The sequence below is a fragment of the Planococcus citri genome, chromosome 4 (genome assembly GCF_950023065.1).
Source record: "Planococcus citri chromosome 4, ihPlaCitr1.1, whole genome shotgun sequence".
In the NCBI taxonomy this organism is placed as follows: Eukaryota; Metazoa; Arthropoda; class Insecta; order Hemiptera; family Pseudococcidae; genus Planococcus; species Planococcus citri.
Genome location: NC_088680.1, coordinates 72,338,722 through 72,360,004, shown reverse-complemented (window position 1 = coordinate 72,360,004; position 21,283 = coordinate 72,338,722). Strand labels below are relative to the sequence as shown.

The 21,283-nt window shown below is 42.5% G+C and overlaps 3 protein-coding genes across 6 annotated transcripts; 1 reads left to right on the top strand and 2 right to left on the bottom strand.

Moving 5' to 3' along the window:
* Positions 1–5,285: 5,285 nt before the first annotated feature.
* On the bottom strand, positions 5,286–12,322 carry LOC135842989 (furin-like protease 1). 4 transcript variants are annotated; one of them, XM_065360705.1, is made up of 12 exons: positions 11,787–12,322; positions 10,546–10,644; positions 9,596–9,817; positions 8,431–8,559; positions 8,151–8,316; positions 7,673–7,845; positions 7,372–7,581; positions 6,796–7,003; positions 6,591–6,714; positions 6,400–6,490; positions 6,076–6,286; positions 5,286–5,798 (listed from the first exon to the last, which is right to left on the bottom strand). In XM_065360705.1, the coding sequence occupies exons 1-12, from the start codon at positions 12,051–12,053 to the stop codon at positions 5,623–5,625; spliced, it is 2,076 nt and encodes a 691-aa protein (XP_065216777.1). In that variant the 5' UTR covers positions 12,054–12,322; the 3' UTR covers positions 5,286–5,622. The 4 variants fall into 4 exon arrangements, with proteins under 4 accessions (XP_065216777.1, XP_065216780.1, XP_065216778.1 ...); XM_065360708.1 differs by having other exon boundaries at positions 9,603–9,817; positions 10,385–10,644; positions 11,787–11,836; XM_065360706.1 differs by having other exon boundaries at positions 5,668–5,798; positions 6,027–6,286.
* Positions 12,323–14,574: 2,252 nt separating this feature from the next.
* On the top strand, positions 14,575–17,752 carry LOC135842994 (probable isocitrate dehydrogenase [NAD] subunit alpha, mitochondrial). Its single transcript, XM_065360712.1, has 6 exons — positions 14,575–14,913; positions 15,390–15,515; positions 15,610–15,782; positions 16,443–16,706; positions 16,795–17,044; positions 17,120–17,752. The coding sequence occupies exons 1-6, from the start codon at positions 14,887–14,889 to the stop codon at positions 17,354–17,356; spliced, it is 1,077 nt and encodes a 358-aa protein (XP_065216784.1). The 5' UTR covers positions 14,575–14,886; the 3' UTR covers positions 17,357–17,752.
* On the bottom strand, positions 17,743–21,144 carry LOC135842990 (dolichol kinase-like). The gene is made up of 9 exons (XM_065360709.1): positions 20,896–21,144; positions 20,510–20,782; positions 20,179–20,435; positions 19,838–20,061; positions 19,561–19,749; positions 19,252–19,461; positions 18,914–19,175; positions 18,749–18,826; positions 17,743–17,938 (listed from the first exon to the last, which is right to left on the bottom strand). The coding sequence occupies exons 2-9, from the start codon at positions 20,656–20,658 to the stop codon at positions 17,772–17,774; spliced, it is 1,536 nt and encodes a 511-aa protein (XP_065216781.1). The 5' UTR covers positions 20,659–20,782; positions 20,896–21,144; the 3' UTR covers positions 17,743–17,771.
* Between the last annotated feature and the right edge of the window lie 139 nt (positions 21,145–21,283).

Genomic DNA, 21,283 nt, shown 5'->3' with positions numbered 1-21,283 from the left:
GAGCCGCCGTGGGATCTGTGGTAATGAAGTCAAGTAATTGATAAGGTCTTGGAGCGTAAGGTCTCTGCGATATAGCGAGGGGTGGAGGAGGTCGCGCATTTCGGGTTTACGTTGCAAAATGTATTGCACCATGCCAAATACAAATCCATCGCCGAGCATTAAAATATCTTGCGCAGCTAGCGCAGTTTGAACCGTACTGTCGCGGTTGTGGATTCCGAGTAACGTATACCGCAGTGGGTATTGGTTAATGCAACCCCCGAAATAGGTAGGGTTTGTTTTTCATTTCTTTTTCCATTTCTTTGCACTTTTCGTCAAATTTTTCTTTTTCTTTTTTACGCTGTGCCATGTCAGCTTTTAAACGCAAATAAGATTCGCTGTTTTTGTCTTTTTGTTTCTTCCTGAGTTCGAGGTTTCTTTTTTCAATGTCGCGTATACACGCGTTGTAGCGTGGTTTGACTTTTTTAGCCAATTCAGCATATTGGTTCAAAAACTGTTTTCTTTTACGAATTCGAGTCGGTTCCGAAAGTGCATCGTCGATCTCTGTAGGGTCGACTTTGAGTTTTTGTAGTAGTTCAATTAGGTCTTTTTGTTCAGGTTCAGTGTCTGATTTGAATTTCACTTTTTTCTTTTTTCGTGACGTTTTAGCTGACTCGTTGTCAGTGTCAGACGATGCGTCATATTGTTTGACGTGAAACAAATTTAAATTTTTTAATTCTTCAACCATAGAGTCGGTATTTATATCGTCCTTTGTAGGTTTCTTTTCCACAGTAGGAATTTCTTTTTGGTTGGGTTTGGGGGTTTGTTTACTTGCCCCAGTGTCCAATTTTGGTTTTTTTGTAATTTCAGTATCAAAAATAGATTCGTAGCCTTGATCGATTGGATCATCGAAATGAATACTTTGAGTATTAAAATTCGTAAATTGTGGTTTCCAGCCTGTTTTAGCCTGTCTTGCAGCTAGTCGAGCTGAAATACGGACTTTGTCCTGTTTGGGGGTGGGAACGGGGTGCCCTGCCCCTGTCGGTTGTGCTCTAGATGTACTAGGAGGAGGGTTATTAGTATTAGTGATCAAGCTTGTAGCTTGTGCAGTATTTTTGATTCTGTCTGCGACAGATGGTTTTTTCTTTTTATGTGTAAGTGTGGGTGTAGGCTTGAGTTCAGCCTTTTTCCGTTTTTTATATTTCTTTTTGCGTTTGATACGAGCTTTTTGTTTTTGTGTTTTTTCTTCAGAAGAGTGGGTGGTTGAGCTCATGATCGACTCATAAAGTTGTGTGTCAAATTTTTTCAAATTTCGTAGATTTAAGCGCTGTTCTCGCGCTACGTCGATTACCTTTTTAATAATCATTCGTGAACCTTTGTCAAATACCGCTTTGTCAGCGTCAGTGGCTAATGGTATGCCTTGTATACGTCGTACACGCGAATCGCTGTCTTCAGTGGAAGTAGACGAGTAGGTTTTTGTTAAGTGATTGTTTAGGAAGTTTTTGATTTTAGTAATCATGTCTGCTTGATCGATGTACGAATGTAAACAAGGGTCTTTCCTCATTCTGTCTATTTCGTCTTGTGTCATGAAAAGCGTGAGTTGTCTCACGTTTGCTACTCGATTTACGTTCGAGTTGTCAATTGGTTCTATTAAATAGCAATTTTTTCCAGATCGTTGTAAGATCATGTAAGGTCCAGATTTCTTTGGGTAAAATTTTTCACCTGTTAACCTGTCACTGTTGGACAGTTTGTGATTTGTGAGTAATACTAAGTCACCTAGACGTAATGTAGTGGGGTCTGGGTGTTCCTTGTTAAAATTATATTCGTCCTCGATTTCTTTCAATCGACGTTTTTCACGTATGAAAGTTTCTATAATCTGTTTTTGTGACATGTTGTCAACTTTTAGGCTAAGTAAGTCAGTGGTGTACACTGCTTTCTTCGCAAGTTGGTCTGCAATAATGTTAGTGTATTCCAATTTTCTGGCATATACATGAATAAATTCACAACGTTTAAACTGCTCTTTGAGTTTGAGAATTTTTTCGAAAATGATTTTGTGGAAAACAGGTTTTTTCCTAGAGTTTAGCCAGTTATTCTTTTTCCATCTTTCGACGGTGTGGTTCAGTGCTTTGACTGCATAGTTCGAATCAGAAAAGCATTTGACTTTTTCAAAGCCATTTCTTTTCATTGTCATAAGTGCTATGAGTATCGCTATGAGTTCAGCATAGTTGTTGGAGACAGGAAAGTCTCCTTTCTCTCCGATCCGTACGGATATGTTTTTATTTGATTCGGGAGCGAAGCAAATGCCGATTCCAGCGACTGCATCGTCGTCACCGTTTTTGGAGCAAGCTCCGTCCGCGGTGACGCGTGCACTACCGTCTGGTTCGATGATAACATCATCTTTGTCTAGCTTGTATTCCCAGTTTTCCTGGATTGTCATTGAGGGTAATTTTGTTTTTGCTAGCTTTTGCAGCAGTTCAAGTAAGCTATGAGTGAAATTGAATATATTGTTTTTATGAGGTAATTTCTCCGAAATGGGATCTGAAATGCCCCAGGCCTCATTAGGTTTGAACCCAAAAATACCTGGAGTATTGTTTATCTCGTTTTCAATTTCATTGACGTAAGTGTACCAGTGGTGGTAGATGCAGTTGTATTAGGCGCAGTGGGTTGCGGAATGGGTCCAGTTTGTGTAAATGGACTCGTAATTGGGGCCTGCTGTGAAGCCTGTGTGGTAGGTTGGGGCGTGGTGGGTGGTGGCGGGGTATTGAATTGGATACCTGCTACGTTAGCAGCAAGAGTTGCCATCGCTGCTTGCGATTGTTGTGCTTGTTGCATTTGCAACATTTGTTGTACTTGTGTTGCAGTAAAAAATGTTTCCTGAGGCAATGTAGCCGTTGGCTGGTGTTGTTGTTCCTCCTCTTCGAGGTCAACAACATTACCATATTGATCGTATGCGATTACATAAGCCGGCACCGTATTGTCCGTTTCCGTATCGATATCAGTTACGTTTACTGAGTGTGTATTATTGTAAGGTACTTCAATTTGACCTGAGTGAGGTGAAAATTCACCTAGACAGTTACCTTCAGCATCGTAAGCTAAATATTTCACTTCCAGAGGCTTTGCTCTGTGTTTATTATTTTGGAAATTGGGTGGTAGAAAATTTGGCGCTTTACCATTTGTTATCGCGAGTACTCCCGGTGTAGGGGGGGCTGTAAGCGCGAGTGGGCCTCTATTGGGAGGAGGAATGTTATAACCATTTCCTATCTGTTTGTACCCCGTCGTAAAAGGGTTAAGTGGTATTCCATTTATTGCACGTCCTTGCATGTCGTGGTGCGCGAAATTTCCGCTTGGTTGGTCTTTAGGCGGTTTCATGTCCGCATTCCAACGGTTGTTGAGTATCGTATCTCGAGGTATGTTTGTGCGTCGAGGGTTACCGTTTGGTCCACGCTCAAATGGTTCCAGTTTAATTTCCTGGTGCCAAAGTCGCTGATAATCGTCTGCAATGCTCTGCATTTTTTCAATAAATTCAGTAACCGTCGTGTTGTTTGTTATAGGTAATTCTCTGTGGAATTGTTTTGGCATTTTAGTCCTAAACATCTGTAATAGGAATTCTGTACCGCGATGATTTGATTGCGCTAATGTCTTTAACCATCTTGTTAAAAATGCTACGAGTTCTGGCAGAGTCTTAGCGGAATTGACCCTGTCGCACTGAAGTTCAGCTTGACCTTGTATGGTTGCATTCCAGTAATATTTGAGGAAACTGGTTTTCGTCGCTTCGTACGTGTCAGTGCTGCGGCACGTTTGTCGCCATTGGGCGGCGTCCTTCGTAATGACTACGGACTTAAACGCAGCCGCTTTGTGCTGATTCTCAATTTTGTACATCGCCATATGATCTTCAAAGGCTTCAATGAATTCGTGGGGGTGCCACCGATTCTCCTCTGTGTATGTAATGCCGGCGTTCTTCATGATACCGAAGTCAATACGAGGTGGTTGTAAATTGCCTTGAATAGCTGTAAATTGTTGGTGCGGTGGCACCGCGTCGTATTTATCTTTTAGACGAAAGAATTCAGTTGTTAGTACTTCGTGGTTACGAGTATTCCTTTTAGTTTCAATTATGTTTTGACGTAATGTTTCGTCTGTATTTTCTGCACGTTCGGTAAGTTGTAGTACCGAGTACTGTGTGCTTGTTTTTAATTCAGCGAATTCAGCTGCGTGCTCAGTGGCCCAAGTGTTTATGTTGTTAATCGATTGTCTCAATTCGGCGAGATTAGTCTCCGATGATGTTAGTCTAGGGTCGACATTGCGAACAAAATTAGCTGCATTCGCAGCTGATGTAGCAGCTTCTTGCGCGGCAAGGCGCGAATTCTGAGCGGCTTGGCTGCTAGTTGCCACTTGGTTATTAAATTGTTGTTGCTGAATGTACAGCTCTGTCAAATGTTCTCTTTCTACCGCGAATCCTTGTTGGATTGTAGCTTTCAAGTATGCGCAATTGATTGCTTCGTCATCCTCAGGTAGATCCGGGAAGTTTATATTCGGAATGTTATTATTCCCAGCCATTTCGGGTTTAGTTTCGGAGATTGGCTGTAAAGTAGATTTTGGCACACTACGGCGCGATGTACTCTTTCCTTGTAACGCACGTTCGTTATAATCTACTCGTGTGGTGGTCCGAGTACTGCGGCGCAGTGGTGTATTGGACATAAAATAAATTCTCTAAACGTATTCGAAAAATATTTTTATTGTATAAAATAATTGAAGCAAGTTGAGAATATTCACGAGGTAGTAATAAAGAGAAAATTAGTAGGTACTGCGGCGGTACCTTCACACGAGACGCGCACTTGAAAAATTGGCGCGAACTCGTGGAATCGTTTTAACCGTTGAGACGACGGCGGCAGCTGCAGCTACGGCGATATCGTCCGATGTTCGATGCAACGAGCGGGTGCAGCAGCGGCGTTGGCGGGCCGGCTGCTACTGTACGATGCACTGTTCTATCTAAAAACGCGGGAACTTTTCTTCGGCCTTTTGTGGACGCTTATTCTCCGGAAAATTCACACGAACAAAAGCGAAAAAAGCTCCTAATATTATCTAGATAAATTTAGCGCAGTATTTATCATGCAAATTGGGCCAGGGAGCCCAAATTAAGCTCACGCGGATGCGTGTATAAGCAGGAAAAATGCACTAAATTTAATTTCAGATTGCAGTTAGGCGCCAATGTGAAATATTACTTTATGCTGACTTCCTATAATGGATTAAGAAGAGACTTACCCCGGCTAGATTGGTAAATAATATTACACAGAATAATACACGACACGCGGTGTTGGTAGAATTATGTATTCAATTACGATACATGTCGATTTAAACACAATTACACAATGAAACAATAATATAATAATTGCCTTCTTCGGCGAAACCGTTTAACACAATTAATACACTGATAAACTCAAATTAACCATATAAACTCAAATTGACATTACAAAGAAATAATAAGTTCAAATTAACCATTCACGCGAACGTGCCCAATAAACTCAAATTAACTGACCCGACACTACACAGTAGTACATGACGAATAACGGCCGCAGCGCCGATCACCGGACTCGACGTCCAGCTCGCGACGCTGTTCAGTGTTACCACCACAAGGGTGGTAATCTGTCCCTAATATCCCTTACAGGAACGGCATATATCCCTCTCACAGTTGGTGTTTTCGTTTTGGTGGTCGCGCTCGATCGTAGCGTTTTTTTTCCATTTCGTCGCGACGTGTTTATTGATCGTCTTGGCAATGGGATTGTCTTCGGTACCGTACAGAATGAGCGTCCAACGTTCTAGTTTGACTGCGAGCAGATTTCAAAATACCTATAGTAAGCAGTTAGCCAGGTACATACATATTATGTACCTATATGTGTATTGTGTACACAGTACATACAGGCATGAGTACGAGGATACGTGTACGTATTTTATACGAGTACAGCTACAGTCTACAAGTACCTAAGTAGATAACTACGCCTACGCGTACCTATAAAGTAATACTCGTACGCCGTACGGCGAGTAGGTATAGGTACCTAATAGTTATGCGAGTAATATGAACATATACTACGTATATGTAGTTACCGTACGAATGGCCGTCGTTGCTAATCTCCAGTTGCCACATACCGTGCGGAGATTCGCCCCAGCAATGCACCGTCATCATAGTCCAATCGGCGAATCCTTCGGAAGAATGGTCGGCTTCTCGGTTGGTCAACAATACTGATCGGGTCGAGTTGGCAGAAATGAGAGCTATCTTTAGGTCGCCTCTGCGTTTCGCCGCCAGCGATATTCGTACCTACGAGTAACGCGACGTATTGGTAATTACGCTATTCGATCGTATACACCATAACCATACAACTGACGGAAAGGAAACCTGAAACCTCTACCAACGGGCAGCGGGCTACGTACCTGAACATGCTCTAGACTGTTTATCTTGTTAGCTTGGGCGTGGGCGACGAATGTCTCGAAAATTTTGCTATCTTCCGGAGGAATTGTGCCGCTGAACGATGAATTGAACCGACATAAATCGCGATTATTGCCAGAGATACCGCAGCTACTGGTAGGTAGGTAGGTAGGTAGGTAGTTTACAGTTTACTTACTTGGAAATGTCGATAGACGCGGGATACGTTTCGTATTTCAACTGAGGCGCGACATTTTTCCATTTACGTGCCAATTGTACCATAGCGCCAGCATCCATCAGTCCGAATCCGAAAGAATGACTGACTGCAAAATGAAAAAGCGAAGGGAAAATGCGCAAAAAAAATTAGGTACCTATACAGATACTCGTTATAGATACCTACTGACCTTTTCGGCCGGCGCCGTTAGTCTTCCAATCTAAGGCTTTCAAGCGTTTGGGTCTGGCTGTCGCGACGACGATATGCTGCACATCTCGCCACGTCAGCTCGGTATTCGCCTCTAGGGTCAAGGCAACGATTCCGGCGGCCAATGGAGCGGATGCCGATGTACCGCTGTGGTTGCTGGTGCACTCGTAGTGCAGATCTATCGTACTAATCTACGCACGACACGTCGCGATTGCTACATATTAGCCATTACAGGTACCTATACCTTTGTCCTTTACCTACCTATAGTTCTACTGAACAGGGTGTGCAGAAATATCCGCCAATATCGAGTACCGCCAAAAAAAATCGTTTTTTGCTAAATGCTTCCGTTGGGGTTTGGGTCATGGTCAATGATACATACGAGTACCTATACCTACCTTAGCGTTCGGCGTTCCGGCGTTCACATTGTCAATTGGCTGTACATATACGTAGGTAGATTTTTAGCGACGAAAAAACAAAAACAAAAACAAAAAAACACAACTTTCTTCGGGGTACTCGATAGGTTTAAGAAGGTATAAGGTATTTCTGCGCAAGTGCGCACCTGAGCCTCCCAAGTGGAGCCGCCGCTGTACGTGGTTGCCAAGGTGGCGGCGCAGCTCTCCGAGTACCACGGAACCTTATCAGACTGGGTGGCGCTGCTCACGGATAAGGTGAAAATCGAGTTGGTGTATCCGTCGCAATTGCAATTATCCGAGTATCGGCCGCCGTTTCCGGATGCCCAAACGAATATGGAACCTCTGCCGCCGCGACCCTAAAACATACGAATACCAAATACCTACTGTGATGAAAGCTACTCGTCGTGCACGAGCACGAGCACGAGTGTCGCTCCTGCAATGGCTGACCTTTGTGACGCCTTGGATGAACGCTCGCTCGGTCAATGGTGCGGGCCCATCGACAGTCATGCCGTCATCGTCGGGACCCCACGATACGCTGTATACATCGATATGTTGATTGTTGAAGCTCAACGCTCGCGCTTCTATCGCGTCGCTAACATCGCCGTCCAGCATTCTAATACCTGTATGGTGCAGTATACACAAACACATAGACGGTACGAAAGTGAAACTGCAAAATAATACCTTAACCTTACGTAGGTATCTGTATTCTGCAGTACATGTTGTACATAGTGTATACATCAGCCATTCGCATTTCGCATTTCGCATTCGCATTCAGTCTGCAGATGACTGATGGGGATGGCGCATGGCGCCTCCGCCTGGGAGTTGGCGATCTCTGTCTCTACCTCGCCCAAGCACCGTAGGTCTAGTCTAGGTACAGCTACGTAGGTTCGTAGGTATATTGTAAGTGGCGAATGGCTTGGCTTACCTCCTATACTGGCTCGAAAGGCTACTCCGACGCCACACATGTGATTATTGGCGACGGCAGCCACTTCGCCGGCGCATCTGGTGCCGTGTCTGTTAGTGTTGGAGTAATCGTATCGCGGAGAAGGGTCGTCGTCGTTGCCGTTCATGTCGTAGCTCGCCTGCGGATCCTGCAACCGTGCAACCGTGCAACCGACACGTAAGCATGTATACTGCATAGGTACTCGTACTATAGTGTTATAAATAAGGTATGTATCAACGAAACGCCAACAGTCAACACGTACGTAATTTGCCACCAAATCTGGATGATCTTTCTCCAAGCCGTCGTCGATTATCGAGACTACAATGCCCAAGCCCGAGTATCCGCTTTCCCAAGCTCCGTAAACCTTTAGATCTCTGTCGCTGCCTCGATTCTGAAATCGAAACCAAAACCACATCCAAAATTAGGTACAATAGGTACCCATTACCCACTTATATCAACCTATATTCTTCATTGTTTACGTAGGTAGGTCGTAGGTATATGCCCAATGCCCAATGCCCAATGCCCAATGCCCATTGGCCATTGCCCGTGCCCGGAGCCGTGGGCGCACACACACGTACACCCAGCATCGAAGTAGCTACGAAATTTGTCTATTTACATATGGCGCTCTCTCCCCTCCCTCCCTCCCTCCCTCCCTCCCACCCTTCCTTCCTTCGTCCTCCTTAAAACGCGAACAATCAATCATTTTCTCTTTAGGTCTGTTTCTGCGATGATGGCGGATAAAATTTTAATTCGCAGTTGCAGCGAGGTGACCAACGAATGCGCGCATCGAGGAAAAAGAAAAGGCAAAATGTCGGCCAACTGAGGCGCGCTATTGATGCATGATGCATTTAATGGTAAGTCGTAAATACTCGTAGTACCGACACCGGGCACCGAGTACGTAAGTGTGACGGAAGCTGAGGTGAGGTTATCGAGCACGAGCACTAGCACGAAACTAATTGGAATTACGAATAGGTAAAATTACTCGCACCTACGTAGTACGTAGATACACAGTCTCGGCGAATTGGGAATTGCTTATCGAGTAGGCCTACTCGTACTGGATTGCTGGTAGATGCGAATGTACTCGCGTACTCGTATATTACCTAAATTTGGTTATTGTAACTTATAAGCGACTTCCTGAAATGCTGTGCTGTTGAGGACAGCGGTAGGTAGGTAGAGGTACCTTCATGATGAATGATGATCGACCCTCTTACACTCAACTGCGCTGCGCCCAGTCATACTCGTATTACGCTGTACCTATACATTTTAGCTGTAGGTCTAGGTAGGCCTATATAGCTCTTGACTTGTCTGCTGACGCCGCGCTGAGTCAAGTAGGTGCGAGTATAGGTATTGCTATTGCAATTGCCATTGCCATTGCCATTGCCCAGTACCAAGGGGTAGTGTGTATATGTACAGTGTTTAGCACAAACCAGATACCACATTTGGCGCCATTGCGGATCGTTCTTGGGAAATGGATTCGCTACCAAAAATTTGCGCTGAAGAAACGCATCCGGATCCGATACTACAGATGCAGATGCACGCGAATCGCTTTTGTTCTGCCATCTGGATTTGCTGTTGCTGGATGGAAACGACAACGTTATCACGTCTCGTTTGCTTCGTTTCTTGGCCACTTGTTGCTGCACGTACACTACCTATAGGTACGTAGGTAAGTAAGAAAAACAAACAACAACAACAATTAAAACATACGTAATGTAGAGGTACTCGTAGGTATCTACCTATCTGTATATAAGTACCTACGTATCTACATACCTAGTACATAAACATTCTACTATACATTACATATTGTCTCTAAATACAAATCACTAATCAGTCGTTGTTCTATAATTACATATTGAATTACTGATTCGCAGTCGCTGTCAAATTTCACTGCGACTAAAAAATATAATCAGTTGAAAAATTACTGTTTCGTGTTACCCAACCTACAATAGGTACTGTAGTTAGTAGTTATAGTCGTTGATTCGACTATGTGAAAACAGTAAAATTTCTGACATTTCCTATCGATTCGCACTTTGAAAAAATTCAAATACTCGTAGGTAGGTATTCTGGCAAATGGCAACTCTGACGTGAGTATAGGGTGATAAGCTAATAACGATTAGGTACTAAGTAAGTAAGTATACTAAACTTACAGAAACACCAAACCAACACCTACACTGTCAGAAAAATGAGTGATTCGAATTGAGGGACGCGAACGCGCGTACCGTGTAAAGTCCAAACTCGTACGCGTTCGCGTTCGCGTTCGCGTTCGCTTACATTCAACCAAGAGCGGCGCTGCGCTGCATGGCCTTTAGCCATTGCACAGTTTTCTTTTCTCACGAGTACTCGAGTAGGTAGGCAGGTGGGCAGGTGGGCAGGTACTCACTTGAGGATGCGCTTCCAATTGACCAGTGTAATATCGCTCTTTAGCTAACGATCTGCTCTTTACGGCAGGGTGGTGCAGATGATACGTGTTGGCAAAAATCTGCGACAAACCAAATCAAAAACGGCAGCATTAGCGTTAGCGTACTATGCACGGTACAAGATGCTCGGTCTGGTACAACTACTTATACTCGTACTGCGTACTGTGTAAAGTGCCTCTGCCTACGAGTACGAGTACATTTCTGCGTAGACTGCTTGGCAACAAAAAATTAGCTAGGTAGCCTACCAATACCGTTGTAAAGTCTATAGGATACCTTTTCCTATATATTTGGAGTAGGTACCTACCTAAAATGTATCCTACTTGTTGTCGTACCTACGTGAATTTACGTTCCAGCCAGCTACCTACGTGCGAGTAAGAAAGTAGTAAGTACATATATCCTTATCCTATAATACCAAGTATAGTATACGTTTACGTATACACTGTACTTTGTAGAACGACCAGCAACTGAGCAGCGAGCGTGTACCATAAGCGTGGGCGTTTAGATTTTGGCACTTGGATCGCGTCGTTATAAACAAACTAATTTTGCAATCGTAAAAATTACGCTCGCTAATTAATACGCTGCGCTTTCTGATTCGCATACATTGGCATTTGGCATAGCACCGCCACGCGCCGTCGTCATCGCCATCACCAGGCGATCCATATAAATGTACGTAATTGGTCCGCATACTCTGCACATACTTACGTAGAATACGAGTAGGTAAGTACTCGTATTTGAATTGATCCTGGCTATATACATATTTATTAGGTACTTACCTACATGCACCTTGATAATATGCACGTGCGTTGGGCATACATCGAATCAGAGTACTTTATTACGTCGAGTAATATGGCTCAGCGGCCTGCGCTGCGCTGCCTACCCGCACGATAAATCTCGTTAGTCGTTGCTATGCCCAATAATATTGGGTACTCTGTAGGTACAGTGGATTGCTACAGCTACAGCTACAACTATACACCCCTTATAAAACAATATACTTCTCGCACCGAGCAAGTTCGGATTGCGGGCCCCGGAAAAAAAAAAGCTACCTACATATACCTGTACATATGCATGTACCTAGTCAATAGATCAGATGATCACTAGATCAGATACATGTACCTTTCGAATAATGCACCTACTCGGTACCCGCGATACCCACGATACCCACTGGGCCACTGCCCACTACCCAGCATGTAAAGCTCGCACTCACCTCGTCTAAAATTATGTAACCCCGTCTTTGCAAAATTTTGTGAACAGCATACGATTCACCTTGAATCTCCGATACCCATGTATTCGTATAGTGTTGCGGTAGCGACGATGACTCAGGATTGGACGCCGACCAACATACGAGTACGTCGAATATTACCGCGAACAACACCAACGCGTAAAGACCACCATCGAAAAAATGAGAAAAAACTCGACGAAATATTAAAAAATGGCTAATACTCGTAAATAAAGTGGTAGCGCGAATCTGCATTTTACAATTATTGACATGACAGCTGAGCTGAATGAAAATTCAAACACACTTTGACGAAAAGAGAAAAAATTTTCACATCGAAAGACGAATTTTTTCGTCGGTAGGTAGGTAGGTAGGTACCTTATGAGCGCTGCGCGAATACGACGTCGACGTCGATGGTCGCCGTGCTGCGGCACTACATATTACGAGCAACATACGAGTACGAGTACGAGTACCAGCTACCAACATCTGTACTGTAGGTACATCTACATACTTACTTGCAAAATGTACGCGTACGCGTAGGTATACGTAGTACATATAGATACTATATATACATACTCGTGTATGTACGCTCGAAGCGACAAGTTTCGGGGGTGCGTAGTCCAATCGCCCCGACCAAGCTTTTTTCAGCACAAAAATTACGTTGATAAAAACACCGAATTTCGCACGTTTATCGACGTGTTCTGACCCATTCCCCCCCCCACCCCCCCCCCCCACCCGGGGCCAAAAATTCCACTCGATGACGTCCGAATTTCGATGGGTCGTTTAAAAAATGTTTTTGGGATAGGGAATTCATTTCCGGTGACCAATCGCCCCGGGCGAAACTTCCTTCTACTCGAAAACTGCACTTTTGAAAGCTCAAAAAGGATGTCAAAAACCCACCGAGTATCGTACTTTTAACGACGTTTTATGATCCGTTCGAGGTTGGATTGAAAAATGAACGTCATTTTCGGGTTCAGCGACGTCAAATTAGTCAGAAAAAGTCACTTAAAATGCAAAATTTGACATTTTTCCAGCTCATTTTGAGTTTAAAAAATGGCAATTTCTCAGTGTCTGTGTGTGTCAGTACTTCAGTGGGTAGAAGGAAGCGTCGCGTCGTCGGGACAATCTCACATCGGAAATGAATTCGCCGTCCTAAAGCTCGATTGGCGACCAAAAGTTTTTTTGCCCAAAAAACGGCACGAATTAACCGTGGTCCGTGACCGTGAGAAGTTTTCAAAAAGGATAAAGAAATTTGAATTTTGTTTTTCACTTTACACTTTTTCAGCTTTTGACCCACAAATAATTAGGTAGGTAAATAAAAGTTGAAAATAAATTTAACTTTTGTCGGAATTGTTCTTTTCCTTTAGAGCCGCCGGATAGTGGGTGTCGACCGTCGGACCGTCATCGTTAGAGATGATACACTTCTAGCCTTCTACTCTAGAAATTTTTTTTGGAAACTTTTCCAGAAAGTTACCACAGGAAGTAGGAACTGGAAATTTTGCTGTAAATTTATATTTTTGCCAAATGTGTGATGAGTAGTTGCCAGTCACATGGCACTTTTCCTTCATTAGGTATTAGGTACGTAGTACCTACTTAATCATTAGTTTAGTGTTACAGACTACAGTCGAACAATTCGTCAACATTTTTGCAAAAATTAAAATAAAACGCTTTTTTCGTAATTTTTTAGCTATTTATTTTATTTACAGCAACTTCAAAGTTTTCATTTTCTTTATAAATCTTCTCGGAAATCTATTGATTTCAAACTTCAAATTCAAAATTGAAATTCAAAATTGAAATTTGTAATTGCTTAGCAGTTAGCAGCGCTGTTCCCCATAAATTTCCAGAAACATTCCGCACTTCCGCAGTTTCCTTCCGCTTCCGTGTTTCCGTGGAAATAAATTAATTACTAATTAGTTACTATAAGTGTTTTTTTTTTTTTTTTTTTTTTTTACACGGATTCTCGAAAACCTGACCTGGTTTTTGGACGGTTTTTGAATTTGTTTTTCTTTTTTAAACACTTTTCAGTTTTTAATTTTCTAGATCCCCACCACAAACTTTCAGAACATCAGATGATCAGATTCAGAAGTCTTCTCTCTTCAAGTAAAATCCAAAATTCATATTTTCAAAAGCTACTATCCTAAATTCCTAATCCTAATGCTTAGCAGATTCTGGTGGATTTTAAATCTGCCAAAAATACCAAAATCCAGATTCTCGATCGAAACAAAATCTGCAAAAATCCTGAAATCCGTGTAAAAAAAGAAAAAAAGAAAAAACAAATCTCAGTTCTCAGATTATTTGAAGGGCTAATTGTGAAAGTCGCCTTAGTCAGCAGTGATTTTTGTACAACTACAAATCAATGAAAATGTTGTTGTCCTGCTTCAGTGATGATGTAAAAACTTCGTGGTCAAGTATTGAAAAAACATCTTCAACTCTCCCAGCAGAATGCATTACAATACTCATTTTTCCCTTTAAAATTCATGAAATATGAAAAAAATTGTTTAAAGTTGTGTGAACAAAAAAATGACTAAGGCGACTGGCGACTTTCACAATTATTATTAGCCCTTCATTAAAAAAAAAAAAAAAATTATTCGCGACGTTTTCTGGAATGAAAACGTTACGGTGTAGAGTTACGGTCATCGATATCATCGATTCATCGCGGATCACGGCGTGACCCTAGTTGATCCGTTCCGTTCCCGTACCGTGAAATTTAGGGCGGGACCTGCCTGCCAACCTGGATACACCTGGCGACCGTGAGGCGTCGGTCGGTCGTGGTCAAATGAATGGTCTATTTTGGTGTTTTATTTTTATATCTGTCTGTACTGTAACGAATCTCGAACTTGGAAGGAATGATTCTTGTAGTGCTAATCTAATTTAATCTAATGAGAAATTATGGTTGAAAAGAAACGATGAATGATAAAGAGATCTCTAAAGATTAGAGTTTTCGGTGAATTGAATTATTGAACGCGTGCTATCAACTATAATCCAGCATTCCAGCCGGGCTGCCGCAGAAGCAGACGATAAGTAAGGGTAGTCGTCAAGGTGCGAGTCGTTGATTTATAGTCGAGTGGATGTGTCCGTGTGATTTTTCGCAATGGCGTTGAGATTCGTCAAAAATTTCGTAAGTACCTACATTTCTTTCGTAGCAGTTCAACTTTCAAACTCGTATCAATGTTGTTCACTTACATTAGAAATACAAATACCTAGTTGACGTTTTGGCTGCGTGCCACTCGCTGAAATTTGTGTGTTAATCTCATGTAGTCGTATCGAAACTATCGAAAGCATTCGATCGAGTACACTTCAACTTTCAACATTGCATTCGAGTATACAGAGGTCTTGAGCTGCGCCCTGCGCCCTGCGGCGAGTCCGGAGTCGATACTCGATAGGCAGTTGAGATGGGTGCTTCGTGTGTATGTGTAATAATTGCGCCCTCTGCGGATCGTTTTTCAAGTTGACCATGGCGAAACCTACGATAGCGAATTAGCGATATCGCGATCGCCATATCGCCCATCTGTCAGTCGTTGCGAATCACGTAGAATCATATTCATATTCGTATCTTGACGTTGGTTTTTGTTTTGTTTTGTTGGTTCGATTTAGGCCCGATTACAACGACAACTAGCCCGAAATTACAGTAGTCAGATTCATAAAGCCACGTTGATTCCAGGCGATGGGATCGGCCCCGAGATATCGGCCGCTGTGCAGAAGATTTTCCAAGCTGCTCAAGTAAAACACGCATCGCCATCGGGCTCGATCTACTCGACCGATCATTTTGATACGCTCGTATGATTGTGTTTTTCTTTTCTTCCTTCTTCAAAAGGTTCCTATCGAATGGGAAGTAGTGGACGTTACGCCTGTCCGAGGACCAGACGGTAAATTCGGCATACCTCAGTCGGCTATCGATTCGGTCAACAGGAACAAAATCGGATTGAAAGGACCTCTGATGACTCCAGTTGGCAAAGGCCATCGATCTCTGAATTTAGCTCTGCGAAAGTAAGCGTTTCTACGTGTAAATTACGTAGGTATTCGTCTACAACGCCTCGTCGCGTTCTCGTACTAAACAAATTATTATACTTTCGTACACTATACAGGGTGCCGCGGCCGTCAAATAATGTCGAACACGGAGCCGATGCCGTGATGCGAATTTTCGTGCCGCAATTTACGCGTATGCGAATGTGTACCGTTGATTCGGCGTACTTTTCTAACGCGATTAAACGCCAAGTGCTCACCTACATAGCGAGCAACGGAGCAACTAGCAACCGAGGAACCGAGCAATCGAATCAAATTATTTTGTTTTGGTTGCTCCGTTGTTCCAATCACCGAACGGCTTTTGGAGTTGCTCGGTTGCCTCGCTATGTAGATGAGCACTAACGCTAGCAACTCGGTTTCGGCGAGAAAATTCTCCGTATTACCACCTATGTTTTATGAACTTATTCTTCATCCGCTGTTCGACTATTCGTTACGTTACCTTCATTATGTTGCGCATTCGGCGGTAGATGCGTTAGCGTATCGTTTAGTTTGGTAAATAGAGTATTGGTCACTTGTCTGTGTCTGTGTCTACTCGGTGCGTATGTGTACCGTACCCGTAAGGCGTATAATATAGGTACTAGGTAGGTCTAGGTATATGTGGTAATCGAAGTAGTGTTTTTTCAGGGAATTCAATTTGTACGCGAACGTTAGACCTTGTCGTTCTCTAGAAGGTTACCCTACGTTGTATGAAAACGTAGACGTGATTACGATCAGAGAGAATACCGAAGGGGAATACTCCGGTATTGAACACGAAATCGTCGACGGTGTTGTGCAGTCTATCAAGCTAATTACCGAAGAAGCTTCGACTCGTGTGGCCGAATTCGCCTTTAAATATGCGCAAGAAAATAAAAGGCACAAGGTTACCGCCGTGCATAAAGCTAATATCATGTACGTTGTACCAAGTACCAATCCGACACTGACACTACGTGTATTACGTATGTACGAGGTTTTACCCTTGACATTTTTTCTTTTGCAGGAGAATGAGCGACGGGTTGTTCTTACGCTGTTGTCGCGACGCTGCTAGTAAATTTCCGGATATAAAATTCGAAGAGAAATATTTGGATACCGTTTGTTTGACCATGGTTCAAGACCCGTCCATGTACGATGTATTAGTCATGCCCAACTTGTACGGAGACATTTTATCGGATATGTGCGCTGGTCTAGTCGGTGGCTTAGGATTAACCCCTAGCGGCAATATCGGAATCAACGGAGCCTTATTCGAATCGGTAAGCGTTAGCGCGCGTTTTCTCAATCGTACCGATTAACAAAAGTAAAAACCCCTTTTTCTCCTTCCATTTTAGGTACACGGTACAGCCCCCGATATTGCTGGCAAGGATTTAGCGAATCCTACCGCCTTGCTATTATCGGCCGTAATGATGTTACAGCATATGAACTTGACTTCGCATGCCAGCGCCATACAGAAAGCTTGCTTCGAAACCATTAAAGATAGCAGTTTCCGCACCGGCGATCTAGGAGGAACGGCAAAATGTTCCGAATTTACCGACGAAATCTGTAGAAAATTAGAAGCGTCCGAGTAGCGAGAGTTTCAAAAAACACGATCATAGTGCCGTGCCGCCGCATTATCCAGTCATTTTCATTTACCTATCGTAGAAAAAGCCTTTCCTACTTTATTTCATGTTTTTTCCTACTCGTACGACTATTCTAAATAATTTCGCTCGATGAGATGTACGTGTATGTACGAGTACATTATTCGTTATAAGTTACGTAGCTAATTTCTTTCTGTTCTTCTTCCGAAGCGGCTCCTTTACGCGTATTATTGTAAAATTGTAAGTTAGACGAGTAATTCTACGAGTACATATACCCCGTCATTGTAAAATGTTGAATGTAACATTTTGTTAGTAGCCTCGGATGTTATATACGATTTTAATAATCGATTATTGTGATAATAAAGTATTAAACCGAGGAAAAAAGAATGATTTTTTTTTCATTCATTCATCGGGTACAAAAATTGACAAACAACGAAAGTAGGTAGGGCATTACGTAACGATCATAAATAAAATGTAAAACTACGTTGTCGATTTGATCAGTTTTTGCTTCGATCACAGACGTCATAATGAACACTACACTGGCCCATGACACGTACGACATTTCGATGATACCTACGCAACACAAAACATGAGATCGTTCGCTGTTGGACTTGGGTTTCTTTTTTTTGCTCGAAAGTATTCATCGCTTTACACACTGTAACTCATCTCACGAGATGAAAGGACACAACGCAGTTATTTGTACATTCCAAACCTAGATAAAAAATACTTGACCAAACAACCGCGGCCCGCGCAACATCCTCTTCGTGTTTTATTGGAATTGGCTTCGCATCTGATTTGCAAATGCAAAATTATCAGAGCATCCAACTCGAATCTTGGGGGGAAAAACAATTTTGGAAGATGGCAATCGTAAAAATTCTACTCCATTCAATTTTTGCCGTCGCGGAAAGAACACTGTTTTAGGAAAAGAAAAAAAAAAGTAATTTAGTTCGACTGAGCTCGTCATCAAGTCGCGATGCTAATGAATTAAAAAAAAAAAAATCTTCATACTACGAATGACAATTTTTGAGAAATTATCACGAAGAAGATCAAATTGATTGAGGCTTTTTGAACCCGTACAAAACTGCCTGACATTTTTTCTTCTTTTCATGATTTGACCTCAAAAGTTGCAAGTTATTTTAATCGGCGAAATTTGATCGAATTACTTTCAGTTGCGCATCGAAGGAGAAGAAATAACACTGCTATACCAGAGCACGAGAAAGAAAATTCTGAGAGCGTTAGATGCGCTTTGTCCCGAGATTGAAAGCAACTCGAGCGAGTAATTTGGTTAGTTATCTGATAGCTCGGTTTGGAACGCAATTTACCTACATTACGTAGTGTTCCTCGGAAGAATACACTCGAGCACGAGGACGAGGAAAGACTCACCAAAGAAAGCGAATGAACCGAATACGATCATTTGAGACACGAAACAGAACACCGAACCTTCGACGGTTTTATTGCTATCTGGAATGGGAAAAAAATTAGGTACGCGAGCTAGTTGTTGGGTGCTATTTCGAACTACATAGAAGCGAATACGACGTATAATATTACCTTTCCACTTATGTTTACCGAGCAGGGTACCGCCCACACTAGCAGCAGCATCTCCTATAGCCACCGGAAAGATACCAGCCAGCACTGGAAGCGGCACCGGAACCGAATAAGATAACGGATATATCCAGATGGGCGCCGAACATCCGACCATCAAGTACAGCGGGGTAAGGGCCAATTCTCCTTCGTCTTTTTCATCTTTGAACGTGTCGAAGCACTCTTGCAGCCACTCGCCGTATCTGGAGAAATTCAATTTGCGACACATCTGCAAAAATCTTTCCGTTGGAAGAGGACTCGTGTGTTTTATTACCGCAGAATGTAGAATAATCATCGGCACGTACTTCGATAATGATCATTAGAGCGAATCCGGCATTGCTGGCAGTGTAAAGCAGGCAAGGTGACCAAACGGTACCCGGTACTATTACGAGGAATATTAGTAAATGGAAGCTCTTTCTTGTTACGGTGGTGACCGGTGCTGAAGTACGAATTTGCCATAACAAGCACAACACAGCGACAATCGAACAAAGTAACCAAAGCAAAATTAACGTCATCTGCAAAAACAAAAAAGAGTGCAAATTTGATCGTTAACTCCGTGCCGCGTGTCAGAAAACAAAAACAAAACAAAAAAACGCTCGCGTGATTTTACTAACCGAGTTTTGATCTGATAGCAAATTGAACAGCCAAAGTATGGAATTAACGTTGAATATCACACGAGGGAGCGCAACTACGAATACTACAGCGCACGTAATCAACGCAGCCGAGAATATGAAAACGTTACTCATGCGGTTCCGAAAATGATGGACCAACAGGAGCGTTATTAATACAGCGAAGAAGCCGCTCTGCAAAATGTTGACGAGAAAGTGTCGACATTTTAGGCGATTTCGCGCCGAATGACGAGCTAGCTTACGTATACCAACACCAACGTACTTGTACTACGACGGTTGCCGAATCTCCGCATGATTTAGAAGTCGTACGTTCGAGCGATAAGAATATCTTTACGACGAACGAGCTCAAATAGAGTACCAATGACTGAGCTATCAACGAAGCTTCTCCCCAAGTGAAACTTTTCGGGCAACATTTTATTAACGTTTGATGTATCGGGTGGTACGCGAATGACGTAGCAAGGGCTATTGATAAACTATAAACTACACCTGCGAAAAAGAAAGAAAGAAAGAAAGAAAGAAAGAAAAAGACGAGTTGTTACAGTAACCTCGATATCATTCGGAATGATTTTATCCGCCCGCAACGAGCATTTGAATAGCGCATACCTCGATTGATGACGAATATTAGCAATAAAGATACCACCGTTGACGATAAAATGTATCCGATCTGAATAAAAGGCACGCTACCGGAATCAAACGAACGCGAATCTCTGTGTAGAATACCACAGCAGGAGCTCACCAGCAGGCCGATACCAATCAACGAAACCGTTGTGTACAGTTCTGACCATTCAGCGAAATGACGAATACCGGAGAGCAAAGCTAAAGGGACTAGTACACAAACCCACAATCCATTTCCAGCGTTCCTATATCATTATTCGACACATATCACGTCTTTTCCTCGCCATCTCATTATACATAGATTTTACATGAAACGTACCGCAAATGTAATTCATCGAGTTTACATCTATCTGCGATGTTTGCATCGATATGACGGAACAAGTCGACGTTGAGAAAGCAATTATCACACATTATATTATGGTCAAGTATCTGTACTGACTCTACTGACACATGCGATGAAATTGTCATTCGCTATCGAATTTACAATGTAAATTTTGTTTCGAGAGCGCACCCGAATCCAAACAGCGAATATTTCATCTGAAACTTTCGAGCGTTGAGCGATGTCATGACAGAATTGATGATATCTACCGTCCTACAATATAAAATGAAACTGATTTAAAACTGGTCATCGGAATGATTACGCGCAGAACACCGCAAATGTGCCGGCGAAAAAAAAATTGTATTTGCAATAACAATTACGAGTACCTTTCGTAGGTAGGTATACTAGAATACTTGATATTCATATTCAGCGGTCGCTTTTCTCTTGCGATTTAACGTATCGCAACATGATAAAAAATCCTATTCAAGTCCATCGAGTGAAATAATCACATATTATACTCGAATTACTCAAAAATTGTTTTAATTAAAATATAAAATAAATTGTTTAAAATGGTCAACGCTTCAAGTCCAGTGTCCAGTCCCCAGCAAATTTGATAATTTTTATTTTTTATCATTATATAATCATTATCAAGATCCACAACAAAGACACAAACCGCAAGGTTGCGGTTGCGGTTGCGGAGGTGGAAGTGGCACTCATGTCCGTCACGTAACGAATCGTCAGGACCGCCGTCACTCCGTGACATCCAATCCAACT